The sequence below is a fragment of the Pteropus vampyrus genome, unplaced genomic scaffold (assembly GCF_000151845.1).
Source record: "Pteropus vampyrus isolate Shadow unplaced genomic scaffold, Pvam_2.0 Scaffold33, whole genome shotgun sequence".
NCBI classification, from domain to species: Eukaryota; Metazoa; Chordata; class Mammalia; order Chiroptera; family Pteropodidae; genus Pteropus; species Pteropus vampyrus.
The window spans coordinates 8639215-8664629 of NW_011888814.1; the positions used below are offsets into that span (position 1 = coordinate 8639215).

At 34.5% G+C, this 25415-nt stretch overlaps 1 protein-coding gene across 2 annotated transcripts in view; it reads right to left on the minus strand.

Moving 5' to 3' along the window:
- Positions 1-25415, minus strand: part of TNPO3 (transportin 3) — a 72100-nt gene that overhangs the window by 23549 nt on the left and 23136 nt on the right. For both annotated transcript variants that reach the window (XM_011357207.2, XM_023528922.1), the window contains exons 2-11: positions 20426-20626; positions 19374-19447; positions 17934-18090; positions 12555-12698; positions 9652-9827; positions 8998-9136; positions 7578-7724; positions 4633-4740; positions 2840-2931; positions 884-1023 (exon numbers count right to left, since the gene is read on the minus strand). In XM_011357207.2, coding sequence (XP_011355509.1) covers positions 884-1023; positions 2840-2931; positions 4633-4740; positions 7578-7724; positions 8998-9136; positions 9652-9827; positions 12555-12698; positions 17934-18090; positions 19374-19447; positions 20426-20626 — 1378 coding nt within the window. The remainder of the gene's footprint in view (positions 1-883; positions 1024-2839; positions 2932-4632; positions 4741-7577; positions 7725-8997; positions 9137-9651; positions 9828-12554; positions 12699-17933; positions 18091-19373; positions 19448-20425; positions 20627-25415) is intronic.

Below are 25415 nucleotides of genomic sequence, written 5' to 3' on the forward strand. Positions count from 1 at the left end.
GAACACAGTTTGAAAACCACTGGTAGATATGATCATCCAAGAATTAAGAACAGGGTAATGAAAGAAAGAATGTAAAACTCAGAGAGCTACCATTATATTCAGAGGTGAATCACTTTGTAAAAACAGCGTACATTAATCAAGACAATGACAGTTACTCAAAGCTGACACTTTTATACTTACTTCTTTATAGTTATAAAAGGCCTTAAAAACTTGCAGATGGATCTTTAGCACTTCTAGAAGAATTTGTTTATTTTGCTTTACCAAATGTGAATAAATGTTCCAAGAAAACTGATTATTAAGGTGAATTACTATAAAGCAAATCCTACTTATCTTTTACCTTGTTTTATAAAAAATGTTTTTCTATGAAAAATCATGTACAGAAACAAAAAAAGAAACATATGTTACTTTTTAAGCAAGTGTTTCAGTCAATAAAAAAGATCATGTGTAAAATAAAATCAAGTCAAAAGGTGGTGATTTAATAAAGATAAGAACAGGAAGCACATCAAATTGAGTATTTAACACTGAAAACCCCTCTCCTTTGCTTTAGCATATTAGTTGCTTATGAGTTAGAACCATACAAGAGTCTGATTAGCTCAAGCGTATACCAAAGGCTAAAAAGGCAGAAATGTTCATTCTGAAGCACGGAACTGGCAGTGAACTTTCCCCTATCTAGACATTTAATTTTTCAAAGGTCCTTTCTCCAAAGTCTGATCACATTGTTTTATCAACTAAGTAATAACTTAGAATATCTACTCTTGGCATCTAAAAACATTCTACCTATCAGTAAAAGAGAGAGCAGGAAAATAAGAGTAAAAATGAGAGAGGAAGAAGAAAATCAGAAAAATCGGAAGCGGCAGCTGCTTAGAAGAGAGTTCACACATACCAAGGAAGTGAGGATTTCGATCAACCACTTCGCTCATCTCTCCAACCAATTCAATGCTGGTGTATCGCACAGCTGTATGTACAGTCTCTGGGAGACGAACAACTCCTTCTAAGACCTCCACAAGTGTTGGATTATTCTCCCTGAGTACAGAAGGCAAGCACTCACAGTTATTGATTTCAGAGGTTAGGTTCTGGCCAAGTAACAGGCTGCAATGACACAAATCATTGCTAAAGGGCTTCTTGCTAAATAATCATTTGGATATAAGTGCTTAACACTTGGTATGCAAGTTTTTTAAATCCTCAAAAAAGGGGAAAAGAAAGAAATGGAAGATATCTTTGTTTTAGGAGAAGCATACTGCTCCTTAATCTTCTGAATGCCAGTGAAGAGTCTAAAGACACAGCCTGCTATCAAATAAGGCTCTTCGAATTAGAGAAGCAGGCATTTACTGTGGATGAATGTCTTCTTTTAAAGAATCTGTTTTATTTATTCCTATATCTGCAGCACCTAGAACAGTGCCTGGCACATAGTGGGCACTCAATAAATATTGCTGAATGGCTAAATAACGAATAGTTCTCACAGACTATTTTCTATTAGTTGTTATTCTACAAAAGATTTCTTAAAGCTGGATACTGGAAACTTTAAGAACAGGTAAGCATGGTGGGCCAGTTCACTAACTAAAGGAACAAGAACACAAGCTGCAAGAACAGGTAAAGGTACCCTGACTTGAAATATGAGGGAAGACTAAAGTTAACCAAATACTTTTCACAGCTCCATGAAGTTAATTTTTCCTTCTCTTTTTTTCATTCCCCAAGAATACTAGCAGAAGTTCTTTAAGCAGAGTAGAGGACGCCTTCAAAGTGGTAGAACACAATCCAGAAATGAAAGATGTTTAAAATATAAATAATATCCTGGATTAGAGGAAGAGCATTCCTTGCTGATAAACTAAGTCTTTTAAGTCCTTTATAAACACTAAAAAATTACAATCATGCAGTTGGCTTGAAATGTAGATAAGCAAAAAACAAAATAAAATCTAGTGTCATTTATTTCCTAGGGTCACTAAGCTAATTATTGATATCCTCTACCTATCCTTTTTCACAACAACACTTATCAGTTAGAACATTAGTGATTTTAATAATCTTCAGGCTGTCACTGAAGGTTCCAAAAGACACCAAAATGGGTTTAAGAGCCAATAGTATAGTATGTAATTCACGACCAGAACTTTTTAATAGAGAAAAACAAACCTACCCTGTGTCCTTGAATATTTACTGGATTAGAAACAATGTAAGATTTCATTGATTAGGCCTTGTAAGGCAGATAAGAAAGAAATACTGTATTTTACACAAATACATGCTTTATCCATCTCTCAAATCAAGGCCCTGGATAGAGAGCTCGACTGCAGGTATCTGATTATAATATAAGAAAACTTGACAAATATTAGCATCGATTTAAAAACTCACGGCACAAAGTAAACTGTTTTTGGAAGTCATGTTAAAATCATAATCAGAATTTCTATGCCAAGCAATTAGAAATCAAATTCTAATAATTTAAAATTTCCCAATGACAAAAATAATAACTGCCCTTTAGATTTTGCTACTCTTTTAGGTAAAACAGTGCCTATGTCCTGCCTCTCTGAAATTCACAAATAATTATCTCAGACAGAAAAAAGGAGAACAATGTTTTTGATTATACCAACTTTCACAAAGGATCCTCAATTGGAAAAATAAATCAGCATTCTTTTCCTAGCATCAAGAACAAAATAATTTTAACTCTAGGAAATGTGGTTAAAACATGGATATTAGCAGTGCATGCTACTCTGGACTAGATCTGGAAGTCAGAAGACTAGACAGAAATTACAGAAGTTCTAAGTTTCCAAATATATACCGCATGAGAAAAATGGTGTAATCTTCCTTCCTTTGATATTTAGAGTTCCCAGCAAAAGACTTATTAGACACTCACGGATCAACACTCTTTGCTATAGCAGCCATGATAAAGAGAACCGCTTCTGTCACCTCCCAGGGTGGGTTGCCTTCTTTCAGAGTAGAATATAACTAGAGAAGAAGAGGTGGATTACGGATCCATTAAAAGGAAAACAGAATAGAATTCCAAAACAAATAAAACAAAAAATCCTGTTAAGTTAAAATAAATCCAGCCCCTTGTTTCTAAATCTAAAAATTAATTGTCTCTTGGAGCCAGGGGAGAACATTATTTTCACAGCTTCGCTAATTATTAATCCATAAGTAACTACTAATTTAATTTTTGAAATAAACCCATTTAGGTTCCCAAGAGTATACCAAGATTATTGTCTGCCCCCAAAAATGATTATTACGGAAAAAACAAAACATATTACATGAGTGTCTTTTCCTGATCCTAATAATACCTGATAAATACATAAATACACTTAGAATTGAGATACAATGTAAATCCTCTCTCTATATATTAGCTTTACATTTCTATTGTTTTTTTGACTACTCTGCATCAACACTAATAGTATAGATTAAATTCCTAAAAAGTAACTGTCTAAAAGCACCTATTCACAATACCATGTCCAAGCCAGGGGGTGGGGGGGTGGGGGAGGAAGATCAAGCAGAATATTCAGAGATATCCAGAAATTTCCCAGGGATATTCATCTATGGAATGTGACTGGGCACTAGTCTAAATAGGATTTCAGTAGTCGAATAACAGAAACTGCTAAGTAAGACAAAATTATTCTGTTATAGGACTTCACAGAGCCTTTAATCCACTATTTAAGTAGTTTCCCAATGTTAATTGATAATAGAATCTTTTTTTGCCAAAGAATATCTCATGAGACTGGTATCCCACAGAATACATCCTGGACAATATTGATGATTTATGTAAATCTGTATACTGAGGCCTAGAGAAGAATAAGTTAATTTGCTCAAAGCCACAAAGCTAGTGAGAAAAAGAGCTGAAATCTGAACACAGTTCATCTGAACCTGTTTTCTGAGAATCCCCAACCCTCTGTAGTTACATCTGTAAACATATTTTGCTTAATATAAAGGAAAAGTTATAATTTTATTAACTTTCTAAATCAGATTATGCCTCAAAATATACAAAATGGTTGGGTTACAAAAAAATTAAGTTAGTTCAGTATTGTTGATAAAGCATCAAAACTAGTATTTCAGAGCCCAGAGCATGATTGAGCAATATGAAAACCACTTGAAATTATGCTTATGTTAAGTGATGTGGAATGGTGATGATTGCGACCTTATGAGGTAAAGTGTTACTCACTGATTGTCAGGAAAACCACAGGACTATGAATCTTCTACTCTAGTATAGTCACCTCTGGGATGAAACTGCACAGGAATCTAACCGTAAGTGTGGACAAAGGAAATGCCAAATAACTAAAAGAGTTGCCAGGAGTTGGTACATAATCATTAAAGCAGCAAAACTTGCTATTTTTCCTGGCTAGGTCCAAATTCCCTACAAGTATCCTGGGGGCTTTAAAGTTTATCTACGATCTTCCACTCCAACTAAACAAGTGGAACAGCTCTCATTAGCAAGAGTCATAGAGCAAACCATAACTGAACCATCCACAGACTGCAATTAGTTTTTAAGATAGTAAATAAACAGAGCTACTATATGCCAGGCAGTGTGCTAGGCACCTGCATATCTATTATCCTACGTAGCCATTGAGACTGAAGAAAAAGATGGAACATTTACAGAAGACACAGAAGTGAATACAATTAAAATGATTATTAAAACTGGTAAGAATCTCCAAATGGGCTTACCTGAGCAAAACACTCCATAGACCCAATCAGGAAAATCAAGTCTTTCACCAGGTCTGATACCCTCATCCGAAACTCGCCAAAGTCATCAGTCTCCTCAGGAACCCCCTCCTGAAATTTCAAATCAGATAACATTTATTTTAAACTTCCTGAGACTTTCACTGACCTCTAAAAAATCAAGAATAAAGAAGAAAAAGCCATTAAGCAGTCCAATCCCAATGAACAAAAGATAAGTCACCTAAATCATAAGGACATTTTACTATAGAACGTCTCCCAAACTTTTAGGGTATGTCAAGTCAGTACAACCTATTCTCTACCAGCTTTACTATAAGAAACTCTATGACTTCATTTTTTTTTTTCATTTCCAAGTGGTAGGGATGGGAAATGACCTAGAAGATGTGGTAATTTAAGAGTTAATAAGCTTGGTAAGATCTAGCTTTTTAGTACTAAACAAGCCTCTGAAGCTTTATGGTTCAAGATCTACTAAAACCAGCCATTAAAACAAACTTGATACAGAATAGAATTTTAGACTTCAAAAAGAATTTTAAATAGGTGAACAGCTATATAATAAAACAAGTATTATAAAATTTTAATGGTAGAATTTAGGTAGTAGGTATACAGATATTTACTATAAAATCATTTCACCTTTGCTTATTGAAATTTTTCATTTAAAAATACAGAGATCATTCACATTTCATGTTTCTTAAATATTTCTTATTCTAACATACTCCTATGAGTAAACAAAGGCTTACCAATTGTGAGATGGTTAAAAGCATGTATAAGAATCTTGGACCATAAAATCTGAAAAAAAAGCCCTAATTACTATTGAGAATTGTTGATCTAGCTCAATCTCTTTGCTTTAGGATGAAGAAATTATGATGATGAAAATGATGGCTGTCTCAGATGAGATAATGAATTATAAAGCACTATACACCTACAGGTGTAGGGAATTACTTGCAAGGGAAATGTTGCCAAGGAACTAACAAAGGGAAGACGGGGATCAAGTCTAATTTTAAACCAGAGCAGCCCTACTTTTATTTACATAATGGGCTTCCAAGTAAGATGAAGTTAAAGATAGGATTCTTCGGTTAAAAAAAAAAAAAGTGCTGAAAACCGCTAGACTAGATCACTAAGGTTCTGTGGAGACACAAAATACCATGACTCAAAAAACGTTAACATAAAAATGTCAGTTTTAATTTTAAGCAACATGAAAAAACTCACTCCAGGTCCTAAGTTAAAGGACACAGATTAAACCAATCAATCAACGAAACAACCAAAAGGATAAAATAAATGCTGTAAAATTTGAAGACACTAAGCCAAAAATGGAGGTTGAAGAGTTTCTAAATGGACTATTTTATAATATTTCTAGTATATTTTCTCCTAAACAAATAGATTTCTGTATTTTTTTTTAATTATTTAAATTAGTTTCAAGCACACAGTACATTGCTTAAACATCTAATATAGTTCAAAAAATGATCCCCCCAATTGCTCCCTCCCTCCCTTGGCTCTCCACCTAGCCATCATATTAATACTAACTGCATTCCCTCTGCTGTGCTCCCCATCCCAGTGACCAACTATTAACTACTAATTTGTACTTCTTTAACCCTTCACCCCATTCTCCCTGTTCCCCAACCCCCCTCTCTCTTCTGTCCGTCACCAAACTGTCCACTATATTTGTGAGTCTGTTTTTGATTAATTTGTTCTTTTTGTTCCTTAGATTCTGCATATAAGTGAAAGTATATGGTATTTATCTTTCTCTGTCTGACTTATTTCACTCAGCATGATAATCTCTAGGTCCATCCATGTCGTTGCAGATGGTAGGATTTCATTTTTCTTTTTAATGGCTGAGTAATATTCCATTGTATATATGAACCATAATTTCTTTATCCAATTGTCTGTAGATGGGCATTTTGGTTGCTTCCATATTTTGGCTATTGTAAATTGTGCTGTCATGAATACTGGAGTGCATAGATCTTTACGAATTATTGTTTTGGTTTTCTTTGGATAAATACTCAGGAGTGCAATTGCTGGGTCAAAAGGTATATTCATTTTTAATTTTTTGAGAAACCTCCATACTGTTTTCCATAGCGGCTATACCAATTTGCAATCCCACCAACAATGGATGAGGGTTCTTTTTTCTCTGCATCCTCACCAACACTTGTTATTTTTTGATTTATTGATGATAGCCATTCTGACAGGTGTGAGGTGATACCTCATTGTGATTTTAATTTGCATTTCTCTGATGATTAGTGACCTTGAGCATCTTTTCATATGTTTATGAGTCATCTGTATTTTCTCTTTGGAAAAGTATCTGTTTAGGTCTTCTGCCCATTTTTTAACTGTATTGTTTGTTTTTTGTTGTTCCTGTATTTTCTTTTAAATTATAAAGTCGATATAAATAATATCAACACAAATGTGTATATATAGGAGGGAAATCATGTTATTCTCCACATCCTCACAAAATATTTCACTTTTGTGTTAGTTTTAATCTAGTCACAAATTTTATACTATTAAAGTATAAAATTTTACATTCTGATTTTTTTTCATTTAGCATACCAGCTATCACTATTTTAAGTCATTATTTTTAACTGCTGCATAATGGTATATCAAGCTGCTATATAATTGATGTAATTCTTCTTATACTGTTGTATATGGGTTTATCACTTTTTACCTTTATAGATAATGCTTTGTATATAAAGTAGCTGTTTTTCTCTTCTGCAGAATTATTTAAGGTAAACTCCCAGGAAAAATACTGTCTCAGCAGGACTGATTTCCTTTTATACAGGCTTAATACTACTCATTATACTGGTATTGACTTCTTCAGTCTAAGTTATAGAATGACCGAAAACCTGAAGATATCATTAGCTTTAGTCTCAAAAGTTCCTTTTCAAATTAGCACTGAAAAGAGGAGAAAATTGAGATTTAAAGAAGCAGAAAAGAGAACTTACATGGTCTGGTTCCAACTGGCAGTGTCGAGCTAAGGCATGAAGCAGCCTCTGAATGTAAGCTTTGAAGATGCCATGAATAACTTCATCATTAGTTTTGTACAAATGTTCCCCTAGTCGGTACCAAAAGTTAAAGGAAATTTCTACTACCTGTTAAATTAAAAGAGAAAAAGGAATGGAATGAGCCCTATAGGAAACAAGCTATCTTTTAAATGAAAAAGTGAAACCAGTTAAGAAACAACCTTTTCTCTAGCAGATATATTATCATCCTCCCAAATTAACTTCCCATGTTAGGCCCAAATTCCATTTAGGATGACTGGCCTTATAGTCCTCGTTTAGAACTTCCCCAACAGTACACTGGATTCTAAATTTAGAGATAGGCAGAATAATGAAAGTCTCTTTTAAAGTCATTTTTCCCAAATTCTGAAATCATTTCATTTTATATTTGGAATTACAACACCTCTAATTAGACAAACCATCTGCAAATCCCTGACCATACCAACTTTGTGTCACTTTTATTTGCCTGCTTTCTTGAATGGGAGAGAAAAAGGGAGAAAAAGTCTGGGACATAATCCACAGCTTGCTTACGGCACTGTTTAAAGGAATGATGATTATTATGTAGTGCTATACTTACTCCCAAAAACGTTTTGCGTTTCATTTGAATCTAGAAAATACGGCAGTAATCCTCATGAGATTACATCAAGCAAATAAATATCACCTTTTATGTGATAACAGAAAAAGAGTTGTGAATCACTGGACTACTGTGCCCTCCGTAAGACAGACCCTATACCATCCTTTCTTGTTCAAGGATCCAAAATAGAGCTATTTAAAACAATACCCAACTTGGGAGTTCTTTCTTATTTCTTATACTACTAAGGAAGTAAAACTACTTGAATAAATGAAGAGATTTCAAAAAAAATCTAGCAAACTTAAAAGAGGCAGGGTGTCTTACAGATTTTGGAGTAAAAGAGACTCTTTAAGTCCTTCTAATCCCTTTTTCATTCTCATCCATAATTTGGAGACAAATTTTGGATGTTAAGACTTGTGGAGGTACAGTTAAGATGTGGTGTGGAGGGTGGGGTGCGTTTTTTTTTTTTTTTTTTTTTGCAGTAAAGCTCTAAAGAACAACTGGAGCTAGAGAGGGGGCTGAATAGAAAAGCAATAGGCTTTCTTTCTAACTGGTTTCTTGAGATACATATACCAGTCAGCCCAGCTAACCAGGTAAAAATAAAACAGAAAAGGATTCAAAGCAGAAGCCCGAACATAAGTTTTTTAAATCCAATACAGAGGAAACCCCAATACACATGAATTAAAAAGACCATAATTTACTACTAATAAAAAGCTGGATGGCAGACAACGGAATATGGATAACATGCAACATAAAACTTGGAGATGGCTTTATTATATAAAGTATGAATACTACCTCATACTGAGGATGTCCTGCACAGATAAGAAGTAGTTCCAGAGTTCGTAGGTCCCCAAGACCTTGGCCTGGAGTACAAACAATTTTTTCAAGAAAAGTTTCACACAGTTCAGTGAAAATACGGCAGTAATTCAGAACTCTGTAGATGAAAGAAGAATGAGAGCACCAAGTCAGAAATCTGGGTATTGTTATGTACATACTCGCCAACAGTTAATCAAATAAAAGGATCGTCGGCACAGGAGACAGGTAGTGGTTATTTGCTATGCTGTATCAGTATCTCCATAACAACCATATATCTTTACATAATATATTCTGACACATATAAGCAAATGACTCATGAGTCAGTTCAAATTCTCAATTACTAAACATTCAAATAAAATTCCCATCAAATCACACTTGATACTTCAAAGTTCATCCCTAACCTTACCTGTTCTAAGTGCAAAAAATTACTACTTTCCATGATTACCACCTCATCTCTCCTTCTGCATCTATTTTGCCAGTCTAGATTCAGATGAGAATAGAAGAGCATTTCAGGATGCTGTGTGTATATTTACAGTCACAAAGAATCACAAAGCACAGATGAATAATAAAAAGTGACTTAAAAGAATACCAGACTATATTTGTGAACCCAGGACTCCTGCCTTAAATACTCACTTGTCTAAATCTTCACGTGCTACAGCCATATGATAGGCAGTCTCCAATGTCAGGACTCCTTGAAACAGTTGCATAGCTAATGGCAAGTTAGTCTCCACATTCTCAATGGCATAGAGAGCTGAGCACACACAGTCTGAAGCAGCTTCATGTAGGTTGGATGAGGTCTTATCCTGTTGCTGGAAAATAGCAGGAAAAGGGAAGCTATAATCCAAGCAATATGTAAACAATTCTAGCCTGTTTCCGAACATGTAATTTAAATGCCTGACAGTCATGGACTTTGACGAGACAATATCCACCAATTTTCCCAATACTATTTCTATTTTCCTATATGCCAGACAAATTAGCCTTTTCAGTATCTCGGTCATGGTCACATGACTTCTAAAATCCATGTCCCCCCACCCCACCCCCGCCATACTAGCCCCTCCAAATAGAATGCCATGTGTTCCCTGCCCTATTTTGTTCTCTGGAAACTTTTTCCATCCTTTTTCTGACATTTGAGTAGTATCTAAAATGAAAGGGTCCAACAAGTATCAAGGGCCCATTCATAACACAACAATGTAGTATTTTAGAAAATCAAGGTTAAAGAAGTACTTAAAGCTTCTGGAGAAGAGAGAAGGTAACTTAGGAAGGAGTAAAAATCAGACAGTTATCCAGCTTCTCATTAGCAATGATGTCTGCCAGTACACGAAAGAAGCCTTAAAAATTTTGAGGGAAAGGATACTGAACTCTATGACTAGTTAAAGCATCAATCAAGAATGAAAGCAAGGGAGTGGCTCCATAGTGTAGTGGTTAGCAGTCTGCTTTGCAAGCAGAAGGTCCTGGGTCTGCGCCCCAGGTGGAGCCACATGCCAGGCCCCGGGTGCACCAGGCCCCGGGTGCACGCTGCGAGCGTGTGGGAGGGTATGCCTTGCCTTCAGAGATCCAGTTCTTAAGGGGAAATGGCAACATCCATGTGTTAGGGGTGGAAGTGGGGAAATTAAAGAGGGGGAGGTAGAGAAAGAATGAAAGTAAAGTAAAAATATTTCTCAAGCATGGGAAAACTCAAAGTTTACTTCCCACATATCCTTCTGAGGAAGTTTATTTGAGAATGTTCAAAAACAGATAATCCAATCCAGAAGCATAGTAAAGAGAAGTCCCAGGTGATAGCTGAACAACAGATCTAAAGAGCAGCTGATACAGTCTACGGCCATGCCACCCTGAACATGCCCGATGCCGGCTGATCTCGGAAGCTAAGCTGGGTCGGGCCTGGTTAGTACCTGGATGGAAGACCAGGCCCTGTAGGCACTAAAAAAAAAAAATGTTTCCCTACAACTGATACAAATTAGAGCAGATCAGAAGGTTCAAAGAGGGAGGCCTAGAGGGTTTCTATTCAGGAGTGTACAGTTGAGAGGTTGGTTAAATTTAGTGAACACATATTAGTCTTTTGTGAATATTAAAAAACAAGGACACCAAGAATCTCGAGGGAGGGGGGTGGCTATACAAATAGGAAAGCACACAAATGCAAACTATTCATTAGGTTACTCAGATGAAGTGGTGAATTCAAAACTATTAATTGTATTACTATATTTTAAAAGTTAAATAAACATTCAAATTTATTCTTTTGCATATATCAAGTATTAAATTTTTAAAAGTTTTTAAAATAACTATAGGAGAAAAAACTATATGAGAAAGTAGTGGTCCAAACAAAATAAATATGGCATAATGTTGAACAACTGAATGAATGTAAGAATGAGAATGTATTTGGCACTGATTCTAGAAAAACTCTTCTTTTAACTGACAGAAGAGTCTTGACACTGGATCAGTAGAAAAGATAATATAATCCTAGCACAGTACTTAGCTTGTTTCTTACTCCAACCTCGACTCCCAGAAGTCACCACTGCTTTAAGTTTAAAGTGTATTCTAGACTGTCTTCCATTCATATGTAAACATATTTATAAGTTTTTAAAACAAAAGTGGGATTTAAATTTACTTATATTGACTATTCTTCACACAATTTTCTAAGAGAATCAAAATTACCATTATTGAGGTAGGGCATCAACAGACATGGAGACAAAGACAATCACTAGCAAAACGATTGTTAGCATCCTGAATCTTATTCTGATGAAAGAATAACAGAAAGACACTAATAATGCCAAAAATGTCTTCTTGAAGAATGTGCTTTTCCTTTTCTTCCTTTAATTCACTATCAATCTAGTATCACGCTACCATCTTCTAAATGACAGTGCCCCAGCATACAACCATTATACACAGAGCTTTCATACTAAAATGTTTTCACGGAAGGAAACCATTCAGGAGAAAGAGACACAGTCACTCCCATCTGCAAAGACCTGCTCAGTATTTGTGCTTGAGATACTGCTGTTTCTTGTTCTAAAACTAGTCTTATTATAAGCACACACTCACTCCTATCGACCAAGACAAAGGAATGCGTAATTACTAGGCACTATTACTTTCAGAGTTTAAGGAAGAAATGCAAAAGCATATAAAAAGACATTAATTCTTACTCTCAAAATCCCCAAATCCATCCTATACATACCGTGATGTTTAATTATCTCAACTACAAAGATAATATTCTGATCTATAATGGTCTCAAAGAACCAATGAACATTATTAAAAGGCACGACTTTGTATTCTAAAACAAGAAATCAATACTCTTTTGTTACTTGGATTTTAATTTGTAAATCACTGATCTACATATAAGACTGCTTTCCTATTAAACCTAACTACATTCTGTTTTGAGTATTAAAACTAATACCTTAATTTGGAATTGGCAACAAGGGACACTGCTGCTTTTCTACTATATGTTTTCCAATCACTGTGCAGAAATCTGAAAACACTGTTATGTCCTAGGTTTGTTCCTGTGACTATGTGGCAGAAATCCTTTTAAAAACAAAGCCATTACTTACCAAAACCTCAAAAAGGAGTGCAAGTAACTTATTGTTAGCCATGAAGTTACTGTCCAAAACGCCTAAGTTAAACCAACTTCCCAAACAGCGAAAGACTTTCATAAGCATTTTCTCATCTGTTCCTGCTTTTTCTACACAGGTCATCTGAAAAAAAGAAAATAAGTTAAAACAATGTAAATTTTTATATTTAAACCACTATTAAAGTCACCTTACAGATGTAATAATGAAAAGAATGATAATAGTAACATTTAACATTTAAAAAGTGCTTCACAAGTGCCAGACTGTTCTCAACACTCTTAATTCATTTAATCCCCACAAAAACTCTATAGATAGGTATTTTTTAATATCTCCACTTTCTCAATTGGGAAGTTAAGGTACAGAGAGGTTATAGACTTGCCCAAAGATAGATTGTTTCAGAAATAACTTTTTCTTAGATCCCACTTCTGTATTAATGGAATCTTATCAATAGAACTGTCTTTAAAGTAGTACTCATCTATACAGCTGATTCTATGGAGTAGAAATGTTAGTCATGCTGTATATTCCCACATGAAAAGCTAATGTTTCAGCTTCAGCACTTGAATACTCAACCAAATATGCCATTACACAGAAAGTGACACTACCATAAATGTGATAGTTTAGAAAAAGAGATAAAATGAAAAGTCAGACTAAAACTCACCATTGTTTCTCTTTGCGAACTGTTTTTGTAATATATTTTTCCAAAGTGAAGTGTAATACAAATTTTTCTAAACAAAACGTGTTTTAAAATAACTTTTACAGGCAACAGGTTAGAGACATAATTGCCATGGGGTGTAGGAGGCATGGGGGGCATGGCATCCTGTAATGATCTAAATGCTGACACCTGTACTTCTAGGTAGCCATGCTTTCCCTGTATGTGCAGTATCTGGCAATCATGACTGCATAATTATTAGTTTGAATTGTACTGAACTGAATTGAAATGAGGAAAAATGAAATGATTCAGGTAAGTTCATGGCAACCATAACCAACCAACGACACACACATACACACTTAAATCTTTGAAGCTTTTGATATAAATTCATTACACAACTGCTTGGCCTTTATGCTTTCTAAATGACATCTCAATTTTACTAAAGCATGTTTACAAAAGAAAAAACTTGTTTGTGTGTTCTACCTACCAACATAAGGATGTAATTTTAGGAAAACCTTACATCTAAAAGTAGTTGCAGAAATTCTGCTAATTAAATCAAACCCACACCACACCATATAAAGCTTTAGAACTAAGAAGTTACCTTCAGTTCCTCTTTGAGAACTATATTAAAAACTCTGTCTCTCAAAGTAAGGCCTCAAAAGCTGAAGGATAACTGCCAGAAGAGTTCATCAGTAAAAATATAGTAGAGGTAAAGAATAAATGAAGGGAGAAAAATATTAGAGGTAAGGCTCAGTTCAGCTATTCTTATAGGCGAACAATATTAAAAACGCTGAAAAGTTTAATACAATATTTAAGAATGGGTCCATCTGAACAGACCACAAAAGTATAATACTGATAAGAAAATGGGATGGAATAGAACCATTAACTGAATGAAAAAGGTACCTGGTATTACAGATAAATAATTTTTTCTTGGCAATTTTGGCCTAATTTCATCCTCTGGGTTCTATAACATAATAAACTACATGACAGAATTACAGACTTTATTAGGTACAACAGGGATATATTTTTCAGATTTCATCACAACAAATCAATCTATCACCTGTTGTCTAATATGAGGAAGTGCTAAGTCAAGCACATGTCTTGGGAGCCCAAGTAGCTGCTGCACTTGACCACTGTGTCAGTAATGATGGCTTTAAAGATAGTAGTGTCGACTGGATTCTTTTGACTTCACTTGAGTGCTTACAAAAAGAAAATGAAAAGCTCAGGTCCATTAATTCCTAGCTTAAGTCACAGTTTGAAAACCAGAGAGCTTCCATGACAGCTCTAAACTCTTATTTTTTTTGTAGCTAAAGGGCTGATATTGCTGAAACTCATACACAAAATGGAATTGTGTAGCTTGCTGAATTAAAAACAGCTGAATTAAAAACAGCTGAATTTGCAATTTTACCAAGTTTTTCATGAGAAAGTTAGGAAATTGGTAAAAAATGGGATTCTGAAGCTTGGAATGTAGACATCTGTTTGGACACTAATGAAACTGATAATCTGGAACCCCCAGGTCACTCCTGAGTCTCCCTTACCAGTGGAAGTAGCCTGCCTTCCAGTGGCTGAGAAGACTAAAGACTAGCTTTCCTCAGATTTAAAGCTCTGTAATAACCTCATCTGAAACAGATACCTTGAAAGGGATGTCCATTCTTTTCAAGATCTACCCGACTATCCCCTCTGCCACCCCTCTGCCCGGCTCTTGCAGTGCCGTGTCCAGCAGCTTTCTCTGGTACTCTCACACCCAGGTGATTTTGTGACAGAGTGTCTTTGGTGAGACACCTTCCCTGAACAGCTTTCTTGGGCTTCTTAAAAAGCAGATTTCCAGCAAGTTCAGGAGGACAGACTTTCTAGCAGCATGCAGTGCCACAGTGACTTCTCTACCATGTCTATGCCCTACCCAATAGGGTCTGGCTCTCCGTCTTCCTTGGAAACTCTATCTTAGCCTTGTATCTGTTTTTTTCCCATTAATTTGTTTTATTGTATCTGCTTACTTTACTTCTTATTAGACAATCCTTCATTACTGTAATCTATTAGAATTACTCATTCTTTACATTAAATGTTCCCACACATCACTGTATAGTTTCTTTCGTCTAACTGGACCCAGACTGATACTAAAATGAATCGAAGATTTTAGATCTGGGACAAGGAGGTCACAAGATGAATATTAGTTATCTTTTATGTTAAGAAACAAAAAAAGTGCTCTAGTGGCCAAAGTTATAACATTTTAAGCATCAAAAGAATGATTTTAGTGGAGATCCTGAATCAAAGAAAATCCATAATACTCCATAAAAGGAAAGCCAGGAAAAAAACAAAACCAAAAACACAGTAATATTTAAGGCATCTTTAAAACAAATTCTTATTTGAAAACAGGAAATTAAAAAAGACTTAAGACATTCTGCTTTTCTAGTAGAGACTCAGAAGAATGCCAACTAACATATAGTAGAATGAATTATACAATTAATAAAACAATATTTTGCAAACCACATTTATTGACTAAATTATAAATTCAGTCGATTATAAACTAGAATTTAAAATCATTAAGCAAAAGGTTGATATGGAATTGGACATTTGTAAAATAAACTACCATCAAACGAACTGCATTATAACACAAGGTGGAAAACTTCATAAATACAAGAATCAGACTGTCATCATCTTAATCCAGTCACTCCTAGCATTACTAATGGAAGATCAACCAAAAAGTATTTATCAATGAGATACACATGAGGTACCTGCAATGTGTTCCAGCCAAAAATGTTTAATTTTTAAAATTAATCCAACGAGCTTTTGAGTCTTTCTCAGCCAGGGAAAGAATTAAGTCCTGCAGAACATGATTTGAGTGACTATTTTCTCAATTCTCTTAAGGATAGTATATAGCTGTTACTATTATTAATGCACAGGAGAAAATTCATTACATTCAATAGATGCCTTACAGCATTAAGGCTTAATTCTCCTAAAGAATCTCTTTATGAGAAGAGCTGCTTTAAATATAACTTCCAATCAGAAGAATTACAGAGAACAGAAAAACAAGCTAAATGAAACAAAGACAAGGCAACCAGAAAACTCAGAAGTTAAGATATTTTATAGAACTGGCCCAATCTCTTCAACAAATCAATGTCATTTTGAGAAAGGAAAGGGAAGAGAGATTGTAAATAAGAGTCATAATAACCTGATACAAGGAATGGTTCTAGACTGGATATTGATTTGGAAAAAGGCTGTAAAGAATATAGGATATCAAAATTTATGACAGAGACCTTAACCCAAGACAAGAATCAGGAGGGCCTGCAAGAGGAGCTCTCACACCCTATGTTGGTCCCATGAGCCTGAGAGAGTTCTATGGTTATAAGAGCTCCTCCCTTGACTTCATCTTCCCCTCTGAAAAGAACTTCCTGCTTCTTTGTACTTCATTTTCGTGCATTTGGCTCACCATGTCTGCATGTATCGGATTGCAATCCTTTCTTTTTCCAAATCCACTTTGCAGAAAAAATACCTAGTCGACTTTTAGTTTATGATCAACATTAACAAATATGAATCTGGCCTGGGTATATACTAGATGATATAAAAATTTACTGAAATAGAAAGATAAAGCTGTATGACTAAAAAAACTGGCTACAGAATGAAAAGTATCTCATCTGGATTTTTAAAATCTGTACACTATGTTCACAGAAGATATGTACTAAAAGGTTAAAGGTATGATCTCCAGATGGCTTGAACCTAATTTGCTTTGTCTATATTAACTTACAAGAATTTTTCAATGAGTTTCTAATACCAAACTGAACACAATTTTAAACAAAACTCTGTTTTTTCAAATTAAAAGTTCTATGATGTTGCAGTATGATATAAATCCCTGAAAAATAATTTACTATAACCACATGATTGAGAAAATTGAGCTGGACTATAAAGACCTAAAAATAAGATGTGGGCTAGATAATCAATTTAATATCATCTAAGTTCAAGAACCAGCAAATACTTTCTATAAAGGGCCAGACAGTAAATATTTTAGGCTTTGCAGACCATACATGATCTCTGTGAAAACTACTCAATTCTGCCACTTTAACCCAAAATTATGGACAGAGACAATGTGTAAGTGAATGGGCATGACTCCAGTGAAATTTTACTTAGAAAACTAGGTGACCATGGATCATAAATTTACCAATCCCTGGTCTATAGCATTAAAGTTTCCACCTAATTGAAAAGGACATGATTACATTTAACTCTGTTTAAAAAGATGGTATAATATTAGCTAACCTGTGATTATGATATTGCTCAAAGATCAAGTAAAGTCTTGCACCACCGCCCTACCAAAATCTATCTCAGTTCATCCTTAAAAGAAGATATTTTTCTTAAGTAAATTTATACACACTTCTCTTAGCATGGTCTTTCATCAAGAGCTGATAGTTTGCAGCAGGAAGAACAAGGAATATGTGATCATACGGCACGAGTTCAAATTCTGAATTAACAGTTCTGTATTTCTAAAGCCTGTTTCTCATTCATATAGTGGAGATGACACCACCTTCATAAACATTTCTCAGAAGCTCAAAAAATAAAGTTTCTGAAAGTATTTTTTAGTTGTAAAGTGTTATATAAATGACAGTATTATCACTACCAAATTTTGCAAAAGAAAGCTATTTCACAATAATGCAAATGAATTACAAATAACCACTATAGTTTTTTGCCCATAGGCAGCAACTTAGTATTTCAAACCTACTCACCAACAGAGATACCACTGTACTAGAGTAGTAGGCCAAATCTTCTATAATTTCTGTACGACGGTTAGCTCCAATTCGTAAGGAACGACTATGTACTTCTTCAGGTAACACTGTAAGGATCTCCAGCAGAAAAGGCAGGGAGGTTACATCATTGCTATATCTGGAAAAGAAAAGGAGATATAAGTTACTTAGAGTTCGAAAAAACACAATCATGTAAGATAACGACAGCCATCAGAATAACCTATGCCAACATAGCAGCATTCTCACTGCCATTAAAGAGAAAAAAATTGATATAACTTTTTGGAAAGGTATCTGAAAATCAAAATTTTGACCTGCATAATCTCTGATCCCACAATTTCACTTCCAAAACTTACTTCTTTGGAAAAAATCACATGTACATATAAAGCATACAAAGATGGGCATTGCAATGCTATTTTATAATAGCAAACATACTGGGAAAATATGAAGGTCCTCCATAATTAAACAGGATAAAAAAGCTTACAGTCATACAATGGAACATACATAGCCATTCTAATGAGATATCCAGGCCACAACATGAAAAGATGCCCACAATGTATTAAGTGAAAAAAGTATATGAAACATATTATATATGAGTGACCAAATACATACACAGATATACGTAGACTAACACACATATGTACTTATCTATTATAAAATACTTAAAGGAAAGTCTAGAGGGCTATATAGCCAATCATTGATAGTTGTTACTTATGAAATAAAGGAATATGGAGAGAGGAAGGTGTTCACTTTTCCTCTGAAAGCTTCCATACTATTAGAATTTTTTTCAAAAAGCATGTTAATTTTCCTAATAAAAATTTACTTAAAACAAAAAATAAACTATCCATAGAGTCTTTAATGACACACTGTCGTTGGAGGTAAAAAGGACATCTACATTTTCCAAAACTAATTTCCTGACCAAATGCCAAAATGCGAGCTAATATCAAGATTATCCTGCTAAGACCATGAGAAAATGCTTTATTCAAAGTAGCAGGCTCCATGTATTAAATAATAATATTGTCCCTTTGACAGACATAAAACAAACCCCAACTGGTAGGAACGTATACTCTTATAACAATTTTCAATTTAATATTATCTTAAACATTCTGACAATATTTTCATAGAACTGCTGATATGTCAGTCAGTGGGAGTGATCCATGGCACAATGAAAGACGTTGCTGCAGTTAATTCAAGTGATATGTGTATGTATAAATTATAAGGGTCTTTAATGTCCCACACAACATATTTCTGTAGCATTTAAATTTTAAATGATTTTCTTTTAACACAGCAAAGGTTAACGATAAATAATTCCATGTTAAGAGTTTGGGGAAACAGTCTAAATGTATAGCTATTGCTAACAAACTTCTCTGTGTAGGTTAATGGTAATCCCAAATGCTAGCATACAGTCAATACAAGTTAACTTACTTTTCCACCAATGTTTGTACACATCCCTTCCAGGAAGGCATCTGTAGGGCAAGGTCAGCTATTGCTAAAGCCAGCTGAATAAGAAGAGAGATTAAATAAATGAATAGAACAGATGAACAGAAATAGAGTTATCATCAATATTCATTGAAAAGCAAAAAAACTAAATTTCTTCCAAACAATATGACAAGTAAGATTGACACCCCCCTCCTCCCATCACCCCCACAACTACCTATATCATGTAAACTCTTCTGGGCAAGCTACAAATTGCTGGGATTGAAAAGGTAACCTTTAAGAAGGAAAAACAAAACAACAACAACAACAACAAAAAACCAAAAAGAAAGAACAGACTGTAGATTTTCCTCAGAATATATCAATACTTACTTTTATTTGGCAATACCATAGAACTTCATGGACAGATAAATTATACTTTGCCAAAAGGCCAAAGCTACTGACAAAGTCAGCCCATTGACTCACTCCTCAAGTAATGGATTGCCATTTCCCTTCTCTTTCCATTTCTCATCTTGAAGCCTTATGCAAAAGCCTCCTTCCTCTTCAAGGGCACTTCTATGCCAGGCAGAGAACACATGTGAGTATGTATTCACTGAAGCTTCCAGTTTTCCTTCCTACCGTATTTTCCTGTCTAAGGGGGAAAGGCCAAATGAACTAGTTCACTGTACCATTTGTGAGACTTTTACAAGCCAATTTGTCCAGAAAAGATTTTTTTAAAGGTAATTATAGGCAGACCTCTGACCCTGAACAGTACAGTATTTATATCATCTGCAATTTAACAGTGTGGGGGGAGGGAGAGGGCACATGGCTGCCTGTGACCAACTATACTCACTTCCCCCACTTCTGGTATTTAAGTTAAAATCAAATGAACTCTAAGATTAACATAAAAGGTTTAAAATTTCACTTTCTATCCACGAATATAGCAATTAGTGTACAACAAAGTTGTTAACATTACTTCACATGGCCTAGTAATGTCAATCAAAATTAACTTGATAAATCCAAATGGCCTTAGGCATTTCCCTAACGAGAAGCATAGAATTTACCTGTGTTACAATGACAGGTGACAAGTCTTTCAAGTTCTGGATATGGGTTAGTAATGAGTCCCGTAAAGAAGCATGAGAGTCTGTGGGGAGCTCATAAAAAGAGGTCTGAATCTTCATTTTCATGGTCTGGGCAGCAAAATAGCATGATTCCACATCCTGTCGAATCTGTAACAACTGGTCTGAAATCTCCCATGCATGAACCTAAAAGCAGATCAGATAAAAGCAGTATTTCTAAATAATTTTAATATCATATAACCTCAATACATACAAACATATTTAGACCAAAGTATAATAAAAAAAAAATCTGACAAGCTAAATTACCCAATAATTCAGCCAATACTTCGAATTATATATTTATAGACCTTGTTCAACAAAAATATTACTAAAATATTCTGACTCATTCTAGAAAGTCACAAGAGTTATCAATTGACAATGGAGCTAATCTTGCTGATGAGAATCAGTAATTGTGCGGAGGGAAGAATACAAAGAAAAATATCCCTAAAGTTCCTACCGAAACTAAAATGTCATTATATAACTTTCCAACTCTCATCTATAGGTTGGATGTTTATTTTCTTTTCCACTTAAATAAGCTTTTGCTCACTCTGAAAATTAAGTCTCAAGCTATTTTAATATATCCATATATAGAAGAATATATTTCATAGTGGTCTCACTAGGCTTACATTTCAATCTTTAGTTCCTGAATAAAACAGCAGAAAAACTACCTTACCCCAAGTGAATATTTCACATACTTCATTGTTTTTTGATGTATTTATATTTGGCAAAGTGTTACACATGCTACGAAAATTGTTTTCACAGGAGAAAATAAATGTATCTACAGAAATAACAGAACAAAAGCATAGAATCTGGTCTCTAACAGCTCATCATAGTTATAAAAGGGAATCCTATTTTGAAAAATAACTTTGAGAACAAAATTGTATAGTACACAATAGGCAATCAATTAACAACTGATAAATTCTAAAGCAATTCTACACCTAACTGCCTCTTCATGGGAGAAAGCTAAAATGGATCGGCAGTGGTGGACTAAAAAAAATTTTCAATCTTAATTTAGGAATAGAGCCAACTGTGAAGAGAGATAACAGATTTACCTAGTCAAGTTCTTATGACGATAGAGCACTTCACAAGTAATACATAGTGATTCTTCAAGATATTTCCAAAGATAAACAGGAAGTCAAGGAGAGAAACAGGCAGAATAAATGGCCTGTACAAGTTCCCAAAGTAAACTAAAAAAAGACCATGAAACTTAAGACAGGTTTATTGACATAAAGTTTAACTTTAAATCAATAAGTTGGTGGAAAATAAGCAGGAAACACTAACTTTTTTCTAAGATAAAATGTGTTTTATTACTTTTTTTAGACTTTGTACCCCAGCATGTTTTTAAAAAAATCTGCCAGCCACATAGTTTTTAGCCATTAATTATTTAGCCAGTAACCCAATCATATCTATGATTTAATATGCCATCAAAATATATTTGACTCAAACTGATATTTTAAAAAATAATAGAAATATTCTACAAAATTTTGGAATCTCCATAAATGCTCATAAAAACAGAGCTATTAAAGAGCAAAACCAAAGCACAATGGACATTTAAAACAAAACTAGATGTTATCTAGTTATCTCCAAGAACCCCAAAATATACGTGGTTGGGGACAAACCAGTGAAATCTATAAGATCTATATAGTTTCAGCTTCAGTAAAAGCAGAAGCAGAGGGAAACAACAGGGTAGCTAATGGATATAAGAGAAGAGGAACTCCAAAAGAGCCAACAGGTATTCACTAAAAGGCAAAGGGAGCTAATTAGAGGATAATATTTCAAAATGGAACAGGTTTTGGTGAGTAAAAGAGTTGAGTGGAAGAGGCCTAATTAACCTAAGGTTTAAGGAGGTGGAACTAGGTCTAGCCTCTATAAACTCTTGAAAAAGAGCCAGGACAGGGCTCCAAACTAAGGAGGAAGTGCTGTGAACAGAATGGAAATTATATAGAACAAATACAATAGACAAAGGAAGAAAAGGAGATGGTAACAAAGCTAGAAATCTTGGAAATAAAACCGCCATATTTGTAAATATCTGAAAATAACAGAAAAGGAAGCTCTTCAAAGTTGGAAATACTATCCTTAATCACATCTCCTAAAAGTTCAGGAAAACTAATTTAATTTCACAAAAAATAAGCAACTGAGGTCAAACGCCATATACAGCATGGGCGGGGGGGAGGGGGCAGGCTGGAGATAATGAATAGAATCATATCCCTACCATAAAAGTAACCCAGAAAAAGATTTTAAAAACTAGCCTAAAGTCCAAAAGACACAGGAGCCAACCTGAAAGAGCTTCCAATGACCAAAGCCAGAAAACAGGGAATAACAAAATTAATTATGATAGCACTGGAATATTACTCAAAAATAAACAAATACTCATAAATCCATACTGATGTGAATAACAACTGAATAAATAACATGCAAGAAGTTACATGTAGGATAAAAGACATCTTTTTTAAGGAAGAATACTAGTTAATGAATATAGAAGGAATAGGAGATATAGAAAATCAACGTTAGAACATTACTGTAATAATTGTTACAGGCAAGATTAATGTATAAATGATAAAGTTAAAACTTTAAAGAGAAATATATCAAAGTATACTTATTAGTTACTGTGGTGGTTTTACTTTATGTCCACAAATACTTTGACATTTACCATATAAGAACTCAGACTACTCTGCTGGAGAGACAACATAAAGAGACCAGGAAGTCTCTGGAAAGTCATGGAAAGGAACTCAGCTAAGTTCAGCCTTCCAGCCATTCCTACCAGAGTGTCAAGCATGTAAATGAAGCCATCTCAGAACCTACATACTGGCATGGAGCCCTGTTTGAATTTATTACCTACAAAGTTATGAGATACAGTGAAATAGTTTTTGTTTTAAGTCACTACGTTGTGAGGTAATTTGTTTCAGAGCAGATCATGAGAAAGACAATCAGATAGTATGTGTATCCTGATGAAAGAGGACACCACAATGACAAGAAGTTCAAACCTGTCTCATCAAGCCTCTGGATCCAGCTGGCAATTTGCAAGAAATACAGAAGAAAGTAGAACTGCATCATAACTATGCAATCAGCAAAATCCAGATTGTGGGGAAACTCAACACATCAAATGGCCCAGATTCCTCAATAGATAAATAATCCACAGAGAGAGAAAGAGAGAGAACCTGAAGATTAAAAGACACTTAAATAAAAATGAACAGCAAGACTGAAGTACGATGTGGAAGAATATCTATTTGGGTGATAAAACTATAAAGGACACAAGAAAGACCTCTGGAGTAGCCAGTAAAGTTCTATTTCTTGACTTGGGTGGTGGGTATATCTATATACATTATCCACCAATTTACACATTTGTGTGATTCTCTGTATCTGTTTAAAAACAAAATAGAACAAAACAAACACCCCCCTCACCCCCAGTATTACCTATTACACTGAACTAGTATGAAGTCTCTCCCAAGTGAAATATGTCAACCAACCATATCAGGATCCTTGTGAAAAAGTTCACTGAATGTGCAGTGACATGCTGTGCTTTTTAATCTGAATGGCAGAAACTAGCAAAAAACACCAACTGTATCATTCTGGGTTACATATACTGCTGACTTAAACATTTCTATCTCCTTAAAAGGAGAGATTTCGAAAATAAAGGGCAGAATCAAAAGTCAAAACAAAAATATGTCCTTTTGGAGAACTGGTAAACTAGAAGGTAGGGATGCAAAGATTTATTTTTCAAACATCTTTAATATGTTTGAATATTTTTTTTAACATGTCCTTCGGAACTGCCTTTAAAAATAAAGACGGATTTGTATTTCTAATATGGAGACATCTCTAAGACATACAATTAAAAAACAAAGATACTGATCTCATAAGATCTTTTTTGTAAAAATTTAAATTACACATTTTTAGAAAGCGTAGTGAAGCTTTTTAACATACAAGAGTTAGTTTTATGCCCTATATGCTCCCTAAACAACCTGAAGCTCTCATGGCATTTACCGGGTGTTTTAACTTTGATTATAACACACTAGCTGGCATTATACTAATTTCCCAGCCAAACACAAGTACAAAAGATGAATTAAATACCAAAATGAACTTGTCTGACGACATCAAAACTACCAAGACAGCTAGAACATGAGGCCACAGATTCCAGGGACAGAGAATGGAAGAGTTCAGCCCAATATGTGGCTCCACTTCTCCTCTCAAGGCATTTGCCTATTTAAAAGTGGAAGACACGAGGCTGAGAACCTGCAGAACTTTGGGCAGTCTCGTAAGACTGGGGAGATGAAAACTGGAATTCAGAGCTCACTAAGGAAGAGTAAATACTCCAGACTTACAGATGGGACCCAGTGAAGGCAACAGGAAATACACCTCGAAAAGACTGAAAGGTCTCCAAGAGAGACCAGATGTTATGCCACAAAATAAGTCTTAATAAATGTAAAAAGACTGGTATCATAGAAAGTATCTTTTCCAATCACGATGAAATAAAATCAGAAACTAATAGCAGAAGGAAAACTGGAAAATTCCCAAACACATTCTTAAACAACCAATGGGTTACAAAAGAGGAATTAGAATATCTTAAGACAAATGAAAATGGAAACAATATACCAAAACTTACGAAGTGATACATCAAAAACAGTTCTGAAATTTATAGCTATATACACTTAAATTAAAAAAAAAAAGAAAGAAAAAATATCTCAAATCAACAACCTAACTTTATACCTTAAAGATCTAGAAAAAGAACAAACTAAATCCAAAGCTAGCATAAGAAAGGAAATGATAAACATTAGAGAAAAGAAATATAAAACAGAATAGAAAAACCAAGATTTGATTCTTCAAAAAGATCAACAAAATTGACAAATTTATAGCTAGATTAACTAAGAAAAAAAGAGAAAGGAAATGTGGAAACATCACTACCAAATTTTACAGAAATAAAAAGGATTATAAGAAATAC